This window comes from Paroedura picta, chromosome 15 (genome assembly GCF_049243985.1).
Source record: "Paroedura picta isolate Pp20150507F chromosome 15, Ppicta_v3.0, whole genome shotgun sequence".
Classification (NCBI taxonomy): domain Eukaryota; kingdom Metazoa; phylum Chordata; class Lepidosauria; order Squamata; family Gekkonidae; genus Paroedura; species Paroedura picta.
Genome location: NC_135383.1, coordinates 5356008 through 5372956, shown reverse-complemented (window position 1 = coordinate 5372956; position 16949 = coordinate 5356008). Strand labels below are relative to the sequence as shown.

Genomic DNA, 16949 nt, shown 5'->3' with positions numbered 1-16949 from the left:
AGACAGCGCTGATATCACTGCTTGGTCAGAGCAGTTTTATCAGTGCCGAGGCGAGCCCAAGGTCACCCAGCTGGTTGCATGCGGGGGAGCGCAGAATCGAACCCGGCATGCCAGATTAGAAGTCTGCACTCCTAACCACTATACCAAGCTGGAAGGAAGGAAGGAAGGAAGGAAGGAAGGAAGGAAGGAAGGAAGGAAGGAAGGAAGGAAGGAAGGAAGGAAGGAAGGAAGGAAGGAAGGAAGGAAGGAAGGAAGGAAGGACTCATGAGCCCAGCTCAAGCACTCTCTCCCCATGGGCTAGGCCAGAAAGGTACGTTCACTTCCCCCCACCTGTTCTTCTCTCCACACCTGACTGTCAGATATTCCCCAGATCTCCTGTACGTTCTCTGAATACCGGACAAGTAGACACCGCGTATTTTATATCTGCACTTGACCTCCAGAGGACTTGATAGGATTTGGAGGCGGACACAGATGTGGCCTTCTGCGTTTGCACCTGCTTGAAAGGCCGACCGTTAAAGCCGCCCTGTGCCGCAAGAGGGGAAAAGGTGGGTTTCAATCAATCCCCAAGAAGGAACCGCAAAGGAGGCGTCCGCTCACCTTGACACATGCACCTCGGCTTGAGGACGTAGCCGCAGTTCCCGTTCCGACTGAACTTGGCGCGGTTCAGCTGGAGCATCCGCCCTTCCGACTGGTAGTTTAGGGCAACTGCACGGGGGGAGGGGGGGGCGAGGGGGAGAGAAGACAATCAATATTTTTTGAAAATGCGAAGCGTTCCCTTCGCCAAAGAGAAAACACAAAGCGAGAAAGAAGAGGGGGGGGGAATCCCCCACTATCCCCCCTCCGCCTTCCGCAGGTTAATTTTAAGCAGAGTGAAAAATGCAAATGCCGTTCCATGAAAAGAGAAACAGCTTCAAAGTTTCTCTTGGGGGAAGGGGGGGGAGGGAGAGTCCCTTTTTGTTCCACGCAGCCTTTGTACCTGTGTCTGTAGGTGGGAAAGACAAAGCTTTAACCAATTTCTAGACAAGGCGTCCTGTTCTCATCACTGTGGATTTCATTGCTTCGGTGAGGAAACAAACGGACTCTTTGCCGGGGGAAGGGTTCAATTTTCTCCTGTCTGTTCTTGGCACTGAGTCTGATTTCCCTTCTGCTTTGTGCAAATTGCACCCTCCCCACAATTCCTCATTTGTGCCCCTTTCCCTGCTTCCTTGCAGCAATTCCCCACAACGCTCCCGGGGAGGGCTTGTTATTTGACCCGCTGACCCAGTTGAGAAGGGACCAGCTGGGAACGCCGTCCTTGTGGTGGGGTCTGAAGATCTGGCATTGCAGCTCATCTCTAGGTGGCAGAGATCAGTTCTCCTGCTTCAGACGGTGGGTTCTATGGCGCTGCACCTTGCTGGGGCCCCAATCCCATTGTCCCCAGGCTCCACCCCCCCTCCCCCAAATCTCCAGGTGTTTCCCAAACCAAAGCTGGCAACCTGCCATCAGCACACGTGAAACCGCCTTGCACTGAAACAGACCTTAAGGTCCTTTAAGGTCAGTATTTTTGACCCAGACTGGCAACAGTTCTGCGAGGTCTCACACAAAGGTTGTTCACAACGTTTTCTGCATGAGCCCATTAATTGCAGCCTTCTGTGTGCCTCGGCCTCTCTGCCCTGTTGCTGGCCCTGCAGGGGAACTGGTTGGCCCCTGTGTGAGACAAGAGGCTGGCCTAGATGGACCACTGGCCTGATCCAGCAGGGCTCTTCTGAGGTTCTTAAAACTCATTCGCAAGCTGCTTTGAAGCATGAAGTCTATAAAATAAGCTACACATTGATTCTGATGCCCATGAACTCAACATCCTGGGTACCCATTGCAAATCGAGAGCAAAAATCAGAGGGCTAAAACAGTTGGCAAACTTGTAAACAAATACGCAGAGAAAAGCAGCGGTGGGATGCTCCCCCGTGCGCAGACCCTCAATTCTGAATCCTCACCCAGTTGGCATCCGGCATTCCAGAAGGGCTGAGGGTTGTAATTGCTGGAGTCCACCCGGTAGGAGGAGGGGTAGATCCGGGAGAGCTGGTGTTGGTTGAAACGCAGATACTGGATCGGCTTCTGCTGGATGATCTGGTGCGCTTTTGTCTCGCTGAAAGACGAAACCTGCCAGCTGGAGGAGACTGAAACAAGAAAAGGGGGAGGGGGTTGCCTTTCTGAACAAAACACTTTCAGCAAACCCCAGTTTAGCCATTCTGACAATCGCTTCAAACCGCAGTTGGCATGAATCATGGACTGCAAAATCAGCGATTCCAGCTCTGGTTTGCTGATGTGTCACAAACCACGGTTAGTTGGTCCAGAGAACCATGGCAGAAGAGCTTTGTAAGCCACTGGTTTGGACCAATATCTCAACTGTGCCAGTCTTTCTCTCTCTCTCTGAGTGAGAACAACAAAGCTGTCTTCCACCAAAACAGAAGGGACATGATACAGGCAGACAAGGGGCTGTGTGCAAAAGGGATTCAAGGCTGATCGCTCCCGTTCCTCCTTCCATGTGAAGCAGGCCCGTTATTTTCACCTACTTTCAGATTCCACATCGTGGATCCCAACGGATTTGGTGTATTTCACGAGGTCGGAGAGCGCACGAGACAACTTCATGGTCTTCTTCTGCCGGTTCGTTCTGCAGGGACGAGAGGGCAAAGTCTGATCCAAGGAGTAAGCAATGAGGATTTTACTTGCAAAGATGAACGTGTAGAATCAAGAGAAACCCTCAACAGCCTTAAGAAAAAATAGAAAAGTGCAACCCACAAACCGAATTATCCCAAGACAATGAGAAAAATCTAGACCCTTGTATATCTCCTACATACTCAGAATCCACACTTCAGACACGAGACCAAAAACTTGCATTTCAAAACTTTTCTTTACAAGATTTATATCCCGCTTTTGCTCCAAGGACCCACTTGCACAATGAGCTAGGCTCAAAAAGGCCTAAGCTAAGAGGAAACTAATTATACTCAACATACCTTGTCTTATATATACGCGAGACAGACTTCCAGCACGTTTGACAAAGAGAAGCATGTGCATTCATGTGTTGTTGTTGTTTTTTTTTCTTGAATGCATTCATTCAAGCACACTCAAAGGAATAGATTACATGATTTCTTTTTCTTTCCCTTGACGAAGGTCAAACTTTCTAGCCATTAATGAAGTCACAAGGGTCCCTCATAAGGCTCTCTCATAAACCCTTCTCACATGTGGCTCCCTTCAAATGTGCCAGTCCTGCTCAGTGGGCCATGTGGGCCCCCACTGAGAATGGCTGCTCAAAACCACCACATTGAGTCTTAAATATCTCTTCTCCAACAAACGGCGTTGCAGTTAATTTTGCCCAAAGACTTTGGCCCAGGGGGTTTGTACGTCCGTGTGTGGACTTGAGCACTACCCAGAATGCATTGCCACTTACTTGCTGTAATGCACCGAGGCCCTGCTTAAATTTCCTTGACAGTCGAGGTCGTCTTCACCCTCCTCCACGCTTGGGGTTCTTTTGAGTTTGCTGCCTTTTTTCTGTGGAAGAAAACACGTGGGATGAGAAGAGGCTGCAGAGAGTTCACATCGCATTTTCTGGCAGGGGCTCATGGGAATTGTAGTCCATGAACATCTGGAGGACCACAGGTTGACTACCCCTGCTTCAGAGGGCAGATGCTGGCACCGTAGAGGTGTCATTTCTCGCAGTGCTCCTTCAGTCCCACTGCCAGTCAAATAGGTTTTGCTGGTTTTTGAAACACTATGAGAAAAACCTGCTGGACCTTATTAACAAAACATAATGCTAGGGTGAATAGACAGACGGTGCCCATGGATGCTTCTTTGGGGCACTTCTCCATTGGGTTAAAAATCAGGCAGCTGTGGGGCATCCGTCTTGTTATGGCTGGACCCAGTGGTGGGAGAAAGGGCTGTCAAGTCAAAGCTGAATTATGGCGAACCAAGAGGGTTTCCAAGGCAAGAGACTCCAGAGGTCTCCATGGCCTCCTTCTGCAGTTGGACACTGAACTTCCCTGTTGGTCTTCCATCCAAATGTTTTCGCCTTCATCTAAATCCCAAGAAACGTTCTCAGGCTGTAAACCGAACTGAACCAGAGCTCTAACTATTGGATGGAATGTTTTTTAAAAGGAGCATCCGAATGATAAAGAGTTGCCCTTTTCTGCGCTGAGGTTTTATTGTTTGGATTCTGGAGATGCTGAAGTTGAAAATCGAGCAAGATGGGGCCTGGGGAGAAGGGGTAACCCCACGAACGAATGAATCAATCACCTTCCGTTTGGAGAAGCTGCCCATGAGCGACCGGTTCTGGCGTTTGCTGAGGACCGAATCTTCCCCGGATTCCACATCTTCCTCGTGTTTGTTCTATAGAACCGAAACGTAAGAACATGCAAAGCAATCAGTCACGAGGCCAACGGTTGGACAGGCAGAGAACGACAGGAGAGACTGACACGGAATGTTCACAAGCAAAACAGCAGAAAGGACACGCTGATGTAATATTTTGTACAGAAAAGCAGCATATGAGAACCAACTCTTCTTCTTCAGTAATTCAGGCTACCTAATGGTGCCACCATGCCACCCAACCAATCCCATCTGCCTATGTACTCCAGCCAAATCAGATAGATTCAAGTGGGTCGCCGTGTTGGCCTGAAGCAGCACAACAGAAACGGAGCCCAATGGCACCTTTAAGACCAACAACGATTTATTCAAGGCGTGAGATTTCGTGCGCAGGCTCACTTCCTCAGACAAAATGGAGCAAGGCTCATGAGAGTACAGACACTTTCATCTGCACTCTCAAACCTTGTCCCGTTCCGTCCGAGGAAGTGCGCCTGTGCACACGAAAGCTCACGCCTTGAACCAATCTTTTGTTGGCCGTAAAGGAGCTATCGGATTAATTTTTGCTAAGCCAAATCGGAGTAAGGGCAACGCTCCCTGCCCTCGCTCGGAACTGGAGAACGTTTGGGCCGCGCTTCACCGTCCTGATTTTTTCCCCCAAACAAAATGGATATTTCGAGCGTCCAAGGGAGTGAAATTTCCCAGGACGCGTGGCTGCACATTTCAGCCCAGCCCTTTAGCATAAAAACCTCCGATCGTTAAAAATGTGCTCCGTTTCATTACGGGGAAATGCTATTCCCAGCCCTCTGAATGAAGAGGCAGGAATTTCCTGGGTACATATTTGGCTGCGGATGCTTTGTGCGCAGCCCTGCGTCTCTCGGAAGCCTTGCTCACCTGGCTTCCTCATTAAGCAGGAGCACTCAGCTATGGAAGCCAGGGTCATTAATAAACAATTTAGAAAGAAAGCTAATAAAAATCCTACCAAGTCAGCTGCCGAAACCCGCTTTTGCGACTCATCTGCATTTCTAAAGCGTGGCGCTGTTTGCATTATTCATCTACGGTGGCAGATTATACCCCCCCCCTCCAGCACCAAACGGGCACCATTAAGAAAGAAAATAATAATCTCTTAGGCTGATCAAATTCTCTTTACTGAAAATAAAGGAAGAAAACCTGCAAATGGGCAGCAGTGTGTGTGGGGAGGGGAGGGAGGGGGGAAATTGTATTCCAACATTGTCATAAACAACTGTGAAGAGTTAGGAGGGGGAAGAAAACAGAACGAGACAAACCTCTAGATTGGCTGCTCTCGTCTGTTAACACTCAGAATTTAATTTCAGGTTGTATTGATTCTAGCAGACCTGTTGCAGGGTGTACTCGGGGCTTAGGAATTGTGTGCCTGGGAGAGGCAGCTTGGTGCAGTGGTTAGGAGTGCGGACTTCTAATCTGGAGAGCCGGGTTTGATTCCCCGCTCCCCCACATGCAGCCAGCTGGGTGACCTTGGGCTCGCCACGGCACTGATAAAACTGTTCTGACCAAGCAGTGATATCAGGGCTCTCTCAGCCTCACCCACCTCACAGGGTGTCTGTTGTGGGGAGAGGAAAGGGAAGGCGACTGTAAGCCAGGAAGGGAAACACGCACAGACAACTCGAAATGGCAAAGCAATGGAGTAAAAATTAATCATGCTGGACTAGGTGAGTCATAAGCCTGATCCAGCTGGGATCCTCCTATGTTCTTACAGTACCGGACTATTATTTTAGCTTCAGTGTACTGGAGAAATATTTGTTTAAAAAGATATCCAAGATAAACTGGACCCAGTTCAAACCATTCACACGACCAGCCCCACACGAGGAAATCTACGAAAACACTTGTTGACTTCCAGCCGGTAAAACGGAGATTGGCCAAGAACCGTTTTATCGATACCAAAGATCCAAAACGAAATCCAGAAACCATTACCCCTCTAGAGGGCAGTGTTCCTACACGAGATGGTGAGAAGAGATTTCTGAAAGTGAAACACAGAGCAGGGGAAAGGGCCTGCAAGTTGGATGTCATACAAGGGATCTGCACTCACACATATAGATTTCACCGGGATGCGCAATCTCTCCCTATGCAGACTAAATGTGCAGATTGATTCTATCAAGAAGACCCGCATTTGCCCATTGTGGTATGTGTGTGTGGCTCTTTCCTTCCCCGATCTTAGCTGTGATGCCACATGAGCTCACATGATAGAGCTCATCCACATACATCCCCTGCATGTAGAAAAGTTGTACATTGTGGAGAAGGTTTCCAGCCAACTTAGAGAGCCAGCCTGGAGAGAGCCAGCGTGGTGTAGTGGTTAAGAGATGCAGCCTCTAATCAAAAAATGATACAGTCAGAAGGGGCTGAACAAGCCATCTAATCCAACCCCCTGCTCAAGGCAGGATCAGCCTATAGCATCCATGATAAGTATCTCTCCAGCCACTGCTTACACATCACCAGCGAGTGGGTTAGATTCCCCATTCCTCCTCCACTCGGGCCAGTCACAGTTCTCTTAGATCTGTCATTGCAGAGCAGTTCTCTCAGAGCTCTCTCACCCCAACCTGCCTCACAGGGTGCCTTGTTGTGAGGCGAGGAAGGGAAAGGTGCTTGTAAGCCACTTGGGCAGTGAAAAGCAGGATATAAAAACCAACTCTTCTTTGTTTATGAGACATCCTATCTTTCCAGGAGCAATCAGCTTTTGTCGGAGACTGGGAAACACATGAGCCGTCCCTTTGTGAAATACGCAACGCGTTGTCCTTCCCTGTGAGAAGGAAGCCAAAAGATTGGTGGTGGGAAAAGCCATCAATTGAATATCGGTGGTGGAAGAGCCAATGATTCTCAATGAATTGGTCACACCCTTGTAGGCTTTCCAAGGTAACAGACAAACCAGAGGTGGCTTGCCGTTGCTTGCCTTTGCGTAGTGACCCTTGGTGGTCTCCCACCAAGCACTTATTAGGGGCCCAGCCTTCTCAGCTCCCAATGACATCAAGCTCACCTGTGCCATCTAAGCGTCACAAGGTCACTTTTAGAGATGACTCCGTGTTAGGGAGGAGAAGTTCAGCAAGTATTTTGATTGCTGGCTGGAGAACAAGACCAAGAGGGCCACCTAGATGGAGCTGCTTAGCAAACCCAGAAGGACCACACTGTGAGTCTTACCAGACCAGCGATTCGACGGGCTCTTGGGGAGAGCTCAAAAGCCACCCCACTCAGGTGCGGCAACTGAAACAAAGGCTTCAGACACCTGGCTGTCTTTCTTTTCCATCTGAGCCTCCAAAAGAGAAGAGAAGAGAGTCGATGCGACACAAGAGACACGCGGAATGTAGGTTGGCCATCTTGGGAGCCCACAAAGAACTGCCAGAAAGTGCCACCTGCTGATGCGACGTTCCCGTCCTCGGATTTGAGCACAGAAAACAAGCTCCGATGCTCAAGACCGCTGTGACTCCATCTTTCTGCCTTTTCTTTTTAAGCAAGAAAACAAACGGAAGAGTGGCGTAAACACGAGTGGGGAGAACAGGACACCAGAACAGGGCAACTTTCCAAGCTGGCTGGCCAAATCTGGGGCGGGTTCAAATTATTGTTGGGTCCCCTCTCTTCCAGAGGTCTGGTCCAAGGCCATGTGAAGAGCAAAGACGGGAAACTTCTAGTCCTTCTCCCCTTGCTTTTCTTGGCGGGGCAGCGGGGCGTAGCGGTCCATGTGGTACTTATTGTATTAATACAGATATTTGCTCTTTTTTCCTTTCTTTTTTTGCTGCCAGGTTGTAGTCGACTTACGGCGACCCTAGAGGGTTTTCAAGGCAAGAGACGAAAGAGGTGGTTTGCCATTGCCTGCCTCTGGAGATGACGTGGAGGCAGCTGCCCCACAGCGGCCTTAGTGGTCTCCCATCCAAGTACTAAGCAAGGCTGACCCTCCTTCGCTTCTGAGATCAGATGAGATTGGGCAAGGTGGGCTGATTGCTGTTTTATTGGCTCAGAGGAACGGCTCAGAGGAAAAGCGTATATTTGGCAGGAGGGAATCTTGTCCGATTAAACCGAAGAACGGCGTAAGAATCAAGAGTCAGACGCACGCTTCAGACAAGGGAGAAGGAGAATCAAAACAGAAATGATGGTAACTGCTGGGCCAGGGTCATGCGGCAGGAAGCTGCCTTTTAAGTAGCCTGGCCCCAAACCACTTAGGGCTTTAAGGGTGATGACCGGCTCTTTGAATGGCGCAGTATGTAGGCTGAGCCAGGCCGCTGAGAATAAGCTGCATTATCTATTTCAGACAGGCCTGCAGAAACGCGTCGGCAATATTGAGAACCCCGCGAAGTTCATTTCCACCGCTTGCTGATTCCGTTGTAAAAACAAGCCTCTCGGATAATGAAAGGGGCGAAGGTCAAAACGTTGGCCGGGTGTTTAAAACAAACAAAACGTACGGCAGTGGGGAGTGTGTGAAAAATTGCTTTCCTCGTTTCCCTTCTGCGAGAGGCAGAAAGCAACAACGGTGGAGATCAGATGAAACATGTTTTGCAGGCAGAGCCTGACCGAAATGCAAGAAGGAGCCATTCATCCTTTTCATTCATGAACGTGGACCAGGTGCTGCTTCTCCCTGAGAGGTGGACTTCAAGGGGAAGGCTGTCCTGATCACCGTGAGGTGAGAGGCAGAGGGGACTGCAAAAATGATTTCAGGTCAGTTAGCTGATGTGTCACCTTCTGGCCTTTGTAAAGAACAAAAGGAGAAGGAGAAGGAGAAGGAGAAGGAGAAGGAGAAGGAGAAGGAGAAGGAGAAGGAGAAGGAGAAGGAGAAGGAGAAGGAGAAGGAGAAGGAGAAGGAGAAGGAGAAGGAGAAGGAGAAGGAGAAGGAGAAGGAGAAGGAGAAGGAGAAGGAGAAGGAGAAGGAGAAGGAGAAGGAGAAGGAGAAGGAGAAGGAGAAGAAGAGCTGGTTCTTATATGCTGCTTTTCTCTACCAGGAGAAGGAGGAGAAGAAGGAGAAGAAGGAGAAGAAAGAGAGAGGATTACTTGCAAACATGTTGCCTTATTAAAGATGCCAGGTGTTTCTCTTGTCTATGACAGTCCATAGGTATCCAATGGCATCTTTTTGCTTTGAAACCTGTACCGGGTCACCATAAGTTGACCGTGCCTTGGAGGCACTTCCCACCACCACCAACCTTCTTCTGAAGGGTGGCACGAGAAGCTCTTGCAGGGTGAGGACCATGGTCTCCTCAGTCCAATATTCTTTGCAAGGATCTGAGAAACCAGCAAGTCCCTGCCATGCTGGCAAGGGCTCATGGTGCCTGTAGTCCACGGACACCTGGAGAGCCACACTTTGGCCACCCCTGGCCTAATGAATCACTATCTCCTGTCCACCAACTGAGCCTCAATTCAGAGCAACAAGAGAAGAGACCGTCCTTAATTCCTTCTTCCCCTGACATCATTCTGGCCGCGTGGACGCCGGCCATCAATTCCCGATAACGGCGGACTTTCTGAAAGAATCCTCACCTCCAATCGCTCCTTGTTCCCTTCTCCTGCCCTCAGGCAGACAAACTCCCCAGTCCCTTATTGAGGCAGCAGTGGCTGCTGACTCTCCAGGACAGCCGACGGAGAAGGGATATGAATGGTCCGGCGCAGAGGAAATAAAAGCAATTCTCCTCGCATGGCTGCCCCTCGTGCATCTGTTGGGACGTGCTCAGAGACAACAGGGCAATCCGGGCAGGCGATAAATATTTATCATGATTAAAGGGAAAGCCAACCATACCCCATTAAGGGCTTGGAGAGGAATAGTCCCCGCAGAGCCAAATGCCAGCGCGTCGATGCGTCAGGATTAACTGTGATTACACACCTAACCTCACCGGGGCGAAGAGTTCTCCAAATGAGTATTAGGAAAAGGACTGCGGTCCCCGACTGACCGTCCCCAAATCCCCTAGGACTGGTTTGGAGGAGGGGCAATTCTTGAATCCTTGCATGAACGGACGTCGCTGCAAATGAGTCTTCAGCACAGCGGAAATCATTGAAAGTGGCCTGAACAGGGGAAGGCTACAGAGCTAAGTGCAACCTGGAATAGGGCAGGTGAAAATTCAACCACTGAACCACCAATATAAACACAGCCTGGAATAGGGCAGGCAGGCAAAATCCCCCCTCCCCCCCCCCAAGTATTTCAGGTGACAAGGTATTGGTTTCTCCTGTCCTCCTGGCCAGTTTCCTTCTCTGCTTGCTGAGGCAGCATATCTGAAATCCTGACAATTTCTGCAGAGATATAATTCGTGAAACTGCTTTAATCCAACGGGATATAGGAGGGTACCTTACAATGAACCAGACCTTTGGTCCATTAACGTCAGTATTGTCTACTCAGAAGGGCAGCTGCTAGGATCTCACCTCCTCGCCCAAGCCTCTTGACAGGAGGAGATGGACATTCAACCTGGGACCTTCTGCCAGCCAAGCAGATGCTCTGCCATTGAGTCACAGCCCCCCCCCTCCCCCATTGCACTTGAGATTGTCTACTCAAAGGACTTTCCAAACACCTGTTGCCCAAGATCGGGTATCTGCAGATGCCCTGAACCTGTGACTTCCTGCAGGGAAGGACCTACTTGGCCACAGGGCCACAGGGCCATGGCACTTCCCTGCAGGATCATGAGAACTGGCTGAAGAAGCCACAACTTCCCTTGTTCGGTCACAGCATTCGAGATAGAATCCAGGACGCAATTGGGCATAAACGCATTTCAAAGAGTACAGCCCCGGTCCGGCCAGATGTGGCTCTCCAGGTGTCCAGCTTTTGATCTTCCCACCTGTGCCAAGCGCTTTGAACGGTTGGCTTTGCTATGCAAATCCCAGAAATGATCGATATCTGGCCCGTGTTGCTGATGGAAACCAAACGGCCCTGGGGATTGGGCCAAGAGGCTGGCAGGTTGTCACTGGTGCCACCTGCCCTCCTATTAGCAGGACGGCTCGAGCGGGGCCACATTTCTCCCCGGCCTGAACCTCCATTATCCTCCCCATCAGCTGATCCCGTTCTCCGATGACAGCTGCTTCCCTGGAATTTGTCCCCCGCTTCGCACAGACAAGTCTTTAAGACAAATCAGCCAAGAGAAAGGATCTCCGAAGCAAGCGAGATGTCCTCAGCGGCTCACAAGAAAAAGGCAAACCATTTAAAAAAACAAAAAAAGCAAACACCACCCAGGAAACAGAAATGCCAGAGCTTGACACAAACACAGCCTGGCTCAAAATAGATGGATCGGCAGACCTCCGCTGCTCTCCGAGGCGATGGGGAACTGTGTGGGTGTTCAGGTTTACAAACAAAAGCCGGCTGTTGCTCTAAAAATACAGCCGAGAAGGACACAGCCGCTGATAGAAGGTTGTTGGGGAACAGGCCTCCTGCCACCCACCCAACTCACAAACACACACATACACACACACAAAGGCTGGTGCATGATAAAAACAAAGCCCATGCCGGTCGTTTCAGTAGCTAACCATGCCGGTCTGCAGTGGACGATCTAGATTCGAGTCCCGCATCATCTTACAGACCAACACAATTTTCAGAGTTCATGTAAAACCATAGAGTTTGCGGTGAATCCTAGAGTGCCACTCACAACACCCTGGTGTCCCTTCCAGGTTCTTGCTGGAAGTGCTATCGTGTGTTGGCACCATGCCAACCTGCCCCTTCTTTCCTGTCCACCTTGTCAAGCAGCAGTGGGCACCAGGGTGTCTAGCCCAGAATACCTCCTGCTATTGCCCCCCACCCAGTGAAGGTCCTCCAGGAAGCTTCTCTGGTATCCAAAGCCAGCAATGATCTAGTTTTGCCTTCTTAGCGGACTGCTAGCTTTCTGCAAGCAGAGCTTCTAAAAGGTCAACTCTATGCCAAATGGTTTGACGTTACATCTGAACCATGCCTGCATGTCAAGGATGTCTCTGGGCCAGCCTAGTCTCCAATGTGCTCATTTTCTAAATGCTAGGAAGTGTTTGGTGTCCCTTCCACCTTGGGTGTCCTCGCCTGCAGTTTGAAGCAGTATGGCAAGACAGAGGTGACCACCTCAAGGAGAAGGAGGCCTTAATTAGAGGAACATCAGGGTTCTGTTGGAAGGTCCACATGATGGATTAAGAACAGTACCTTCTTGAGGTCCAGCTTGGGGCTGAGTTTCCCGGGAGGCGGAAGGGTGGTGACCGCAAAATTGTTCGGGTCTTCGCAGTCGCGGATTTTTGATTCCTTGATCAGAGAGTCTAGTTTCTTCTTCGCAATATTCTCCACTCGCTTCCGGTTGGAAGAGGCCTACAAGCAGGAAGAGCTGAGTGAGCATCTGCAGGAACCAGAAAGTCTTCCCCCCCACACAACGTAAAGGGTGCCCAACATCTACTACGACAGTACATGAAGAAAATGACGAAGAGGCAATGGAAAACAAAGGTAAAACACTCTACGTCTGCTGCAAACCAGTCTGCGGAAGTATCTCATGCCAGTAACAGAACAGATAACCTCATGGGACATACCCATGCCAAAAAAATTACGTTGGTTTCATTTTAATTTCCACGGTTCCCTGCCCCGAGAGAATAATTTTGGGAACCGCGGTTTGGTGAAAGGGCTGTGAAGTTTTTGTTAGAGTGTCCTAGCCTCACCAAACTGCAGTTCCCAGAATCCTCTGGGAAATGGAACTTAACATTAGGCTGGACTGTAAAGGAGATATGCCCCGTGGTTTCTGCTGTGTACAGAGAAGTATCATTCAGATCTGTTGGCTAGAATGATAATTCTGTCCAGTGCTGGACTTCCAAATATCCATGCAGTCCTTACATGGGCAGGATGTCTCCAATGGACCACCTCTGGCTGCAGTGGGGTGAGTTTTTGAAAGTAAAGACTGGTTAAAAAGTACATCACAAAACTTGAAAGGAACCAGAATGAGAGACAGAGAAAGAGGAGGGAGGGGGGGAAACTAAAAAAACCCCTACTGTTTGGCAACACCAATTTAGGTGACGAAATGCATCGTTACCAAGCCACTGGCTCTCCCCTGGGAATTCACTGAGATAACGTTTGCACACCCAGGATTCAGTTCTTCTAATGCCGAAGTCCTTTGCATGACAATCTGATGTTACCCATAGCTAAATACTGGGTGATGGGGATGACAGCGGGAGGAGAGGGTGGTTAAGGGAACTTGCAAAGGGTGGGCATTGAAAACCCAATGGATTACTCCACGTGGTTTACCAAACCAGCAATAGCCAGCGTGTAGAGGTAGAGGATGGGGGTTGGCCACTGCCAGCCCCCTCTTGGCCTCCACCCATCAATTAGGGTTCTTGGCACAGAAATTATGCACCAACCCGTTGGATGCGCAATCTGGAATCCTGAAAAGAAGGGTGTGTGGGAGTCGGGATGCTACCGAATTTTCGCCTTGCCACATTTCCCCCTCGAAGCATCCCCGCTTTGAGAGCCCTTGAGCAATCCCTGCTTTGAGAGCACTCCTGTTTTATTCAAATCGGACTGCCGGCTTTGTAGATTTGTCTGTCGCAGGCCTGCGGGTTAATTGGCTTCTCACACCGACAACATAGATCATTTCTACAGACAATGGTTATACTTCAGTGACCGTGGACACCGCACAGATCCGGCAGATTATACCAAGGACAAACCCATCTCTGGTGTCGACTGGCCGTGTTACATAAGGAGCCATCATTGTGATGCCTCTGTTGGGACATGTTGCCATTTGTTGTGGCATGTGCCTCGAACTCTATGCCGATAAAGGTTTTCTGAATCTGAATCGTACAATGGAGACCTAGTGGTGAATCACCGATAGACAATGTCGACGCAGGAGTTTGTTTTATGCGGGGCGGATTCGGCTTGAAAGAGCACGAAATGGCCCGGTGAATCAAGAACTGCGGGGTTGAGTGGAACAAAAGAAAGGTGAGATTTGGGTTGGGGAATTCAGGAGGGAAAATGCAGCCTTGAGGAATACGTGGAACTAGAAGGAGGAGGGGGGGAGGAGGAGGAGGAGGAGGAGGAGGAGGAGGAGGAGGAGGAGGAGGAGAAGGAGAAAGAGGAGGAGGAGGAGGAGGAGGAGGAGGAGGAGGAGGAGGAGGAGAAGGAGAAGGAGAAGAAGGAGAAGGAGAAGGAGGAGAAGGAGAAGGAGAAGGAGAAGGAGAAGAGCTGGTTCTTATATGCTGCTTTTCTCTACCAGGAATCTCCAAGCGGCTTACAATCGGCTTTCATTTCCTCTCCCTACAACAGACACCCTGTGAGGTGGGTGAGGCTGAGAGAGCCCTGATATTCCCGCTTGGTCAGAACAGTTTTATTAGCACTGTAGCGAGCCCAAGTTCACCCAGCTGGCTGCATGTGGGGCAGCGGGGAATCAAACCCGGCTTGCTAGATTAGAAGTCCACACTCCTAACCAAACTACCCCTACCTACCACATATGTGCCTGTCTCCGGGCCCTAACCTCCGAGGAGCTCGTCTTCTCAGAAGAAAACAGACCTTGTTTTTCCTAATTGGCCTCCAACCGCAGTGATTAATGCTGTCGGCAAACCAGCTGCCATCTCCCCAGCTTCTGCGGTGTCACTCTAAAGTGCGGCCAGTCAGACACATCTGGAAGCCCAGATGCCGCTTGCCGAAAACAGGGAACGCGTGACGCAAAACAAATTGCAGGCTAATGAAGACAAAGATGTAATGCAAAGGGAGGCCTGCATCAACCACTTATTGGGAAGAGCTGTACAACACAGCCCCAGATGCCAGGGCTCTTTTTAGGGGATAAAGGTCCCCCGTCCTTTGCAGAGCTGTGTGTCGCCCCCCCCCTCCCCTCCCCAGACTTTCCTCTGAGCCTTTCTGGAGATTGGGTGATCATTTTTTCCCTCCCAAAGTTAGTGTTTGAGCTAAGCTTGGGATGATTCGGACAACCCAATTCAGATGGAGATGGGGAAACGGAATAGGGCAGGGCTAGTCAAACTGCGGCCCTCCAGATGTCCGTGGACTACAATTCCCATGAGCCCCTGCCAGCGGTCGCTGGCAGGGGCTCATGGGAATTGTAGTCCATGGACATCTGGAGGGCCGCAGTTTGACTCCCCCTGGAATAGTGGTTTAAAGTGGTTCTTCAGTGTTTGTGCTGGCCGTCAAGAAAAAACAGAATCGTTTTTCTGTACAAAAGAGCTGCAGTCCTCCCACCCAGAGGGAAGCTCACCTTCTCCTTTGCTGGAGCTCTGCTTACGACAACGGTTGTGTGCCCAAGACCTTTGCTGGCTCGGCAGGAGGATAATTGGGAGGTGCGATGCTGATTTTTGACTGCTGCCAGTTTTAATCAGCGCTGGCCGAACACTGACGGTTTTCGGTTGTCATTAGGAGAAAAAGTGACCGCTTGGCTCTGGCTTGTTCTCGTAAGTGCAACGTTTATGGCGTGGCTTTCTGAAATGTGTTGTCCCCTGCCCGGAAGGTGCATTTTATCCATTCCGTTTTTATCTGGCTTTTCCTCTGATAAGCTCAGCGCTTTCTCCATTTTGAATTCGCAGCGATCCCGTAAGGGACGTAAATGATGGATGGCTAATTGAGGGCCCTCTGATAGGGTTTACTATATTAATATATTGCTCAATAGATCATTGGATCTATCAGACAATTGAATATATTAATATATTGGTTAATACAGTTCACATGCAATATTTAATCTATAATAGACAACAGGCACAACTCAGCCTCAGTGGCATTAGAGCCCCGTTCACCTCCCCCCCCCATGCTTTCCCCGCACAGCCGTGGTTTGGTAACACAACAAGTTTGCTTTGTTGTTTTTCTAGATCTACACGAGTCTAAATTCTACCACCAACACGCTACTCATTCCATACCTTCCACTTCAAAAGGGTGAGATGGAAAAGCAAAAAAAAAAAAGGGAGAGAAAGCCATCAAAGGGAGCAGCAAAAAGTTATAAAAGGCAGCTGGAGGGAAAGAAGAGAACGATTCCCTCAAAGCAGATTTTAATGGCACAGTTTTGGTACCACGGAAGGACTCTGCACGGATGTTCTTCAAAGTTCATCAGATGGGGCATCATAGTTTGTACTGGATGGCACCATTTCAAGCCCCAGAGGTGATTAATGGGATTTGTGTCTCAGGAGGCTCCACCCCCTCCCTCTCCACACCCCCCCCCAAATTAGAGTCCTTCAAATGCTTTTCATTTCTTTTCACTGTGTCACCTTTTTTTGTTATTGCTGTTTGTTTCTTTGGCATCGATTCTATTTATTTACCCAGCCTTTCTCCCCAATGGAGACCTAAAGCCGGCCAGATCATTCCCCTCTCCTCCAATCTGCCCTCACAACAACCCTGCAAGGTAGGTTGAGTCGAGAGGATGTTTGATCACTAGACCACACTGGCTGTTTCCAAAGGTTTTGAAATCTTCTACTCAATTTCATCAGCCAGGTCATGGAAAAGGATGACAGTAGTGCAGGCCAGAACTGGGAGAGAATGTGACGAAAAATGGAACTTCCTTATCAAAGCCACAACATGCAGGAAAATCTTCTAAAAAAAAGCGAACTGCTGGTCAGCACAGAAAAGCAACACAACTGGAAAACATCGAAGCTAAACCCTTTTTTTGAAGATAAACCAGTCAGGGTCGGTTTGGTCAATAGCCGGTTGGCAGTTCATTGGTGACACGTACATCGTCCCTGTTTTGTTTTTTATAGCCATTTATATT

The 16949-nt window shown here is 49.6% G+C and overlaps 1 protein-coding gene across 6 annotated transcripts in view; it reads right to left on the bottom strand.

The window, feature by feature from the left end:
* PLCH2 (phospholipase C eta 2) overlaps positions 1-16949 on the bottom strand; it is a 188550-nt gene that overhangs the window by 23879 nt on the left and 147722 nt on the right. For all 6 annotated transcript variants that reach the window (XM_077311135.1, XM_077311136.1, XM_077311139.1 and 3 more), the window contains 6 exons: positions 12419-12577; positions 4267-4359; positions 3425-3525; positions 2550-2647; positions 1971-2153; positions 598-705 (listed from right to left, as the gene is read on the bottom strand). In XM_077311135.1, coding sequence (XP_077167250.1) covers positions 598-705; positions 1971-2153; positions 2550-2647; positions 3425-3525; positions 4267-4359; positions 12419-12577 — 742 coding nt within the window. The remainder of the gene's footprint in view (positions 1-597; positions 706-1970; positions 2154-2549; positions 2648-3424; positions 3526-4266; positions 4360-12418; positions 12578-16949) is intronic.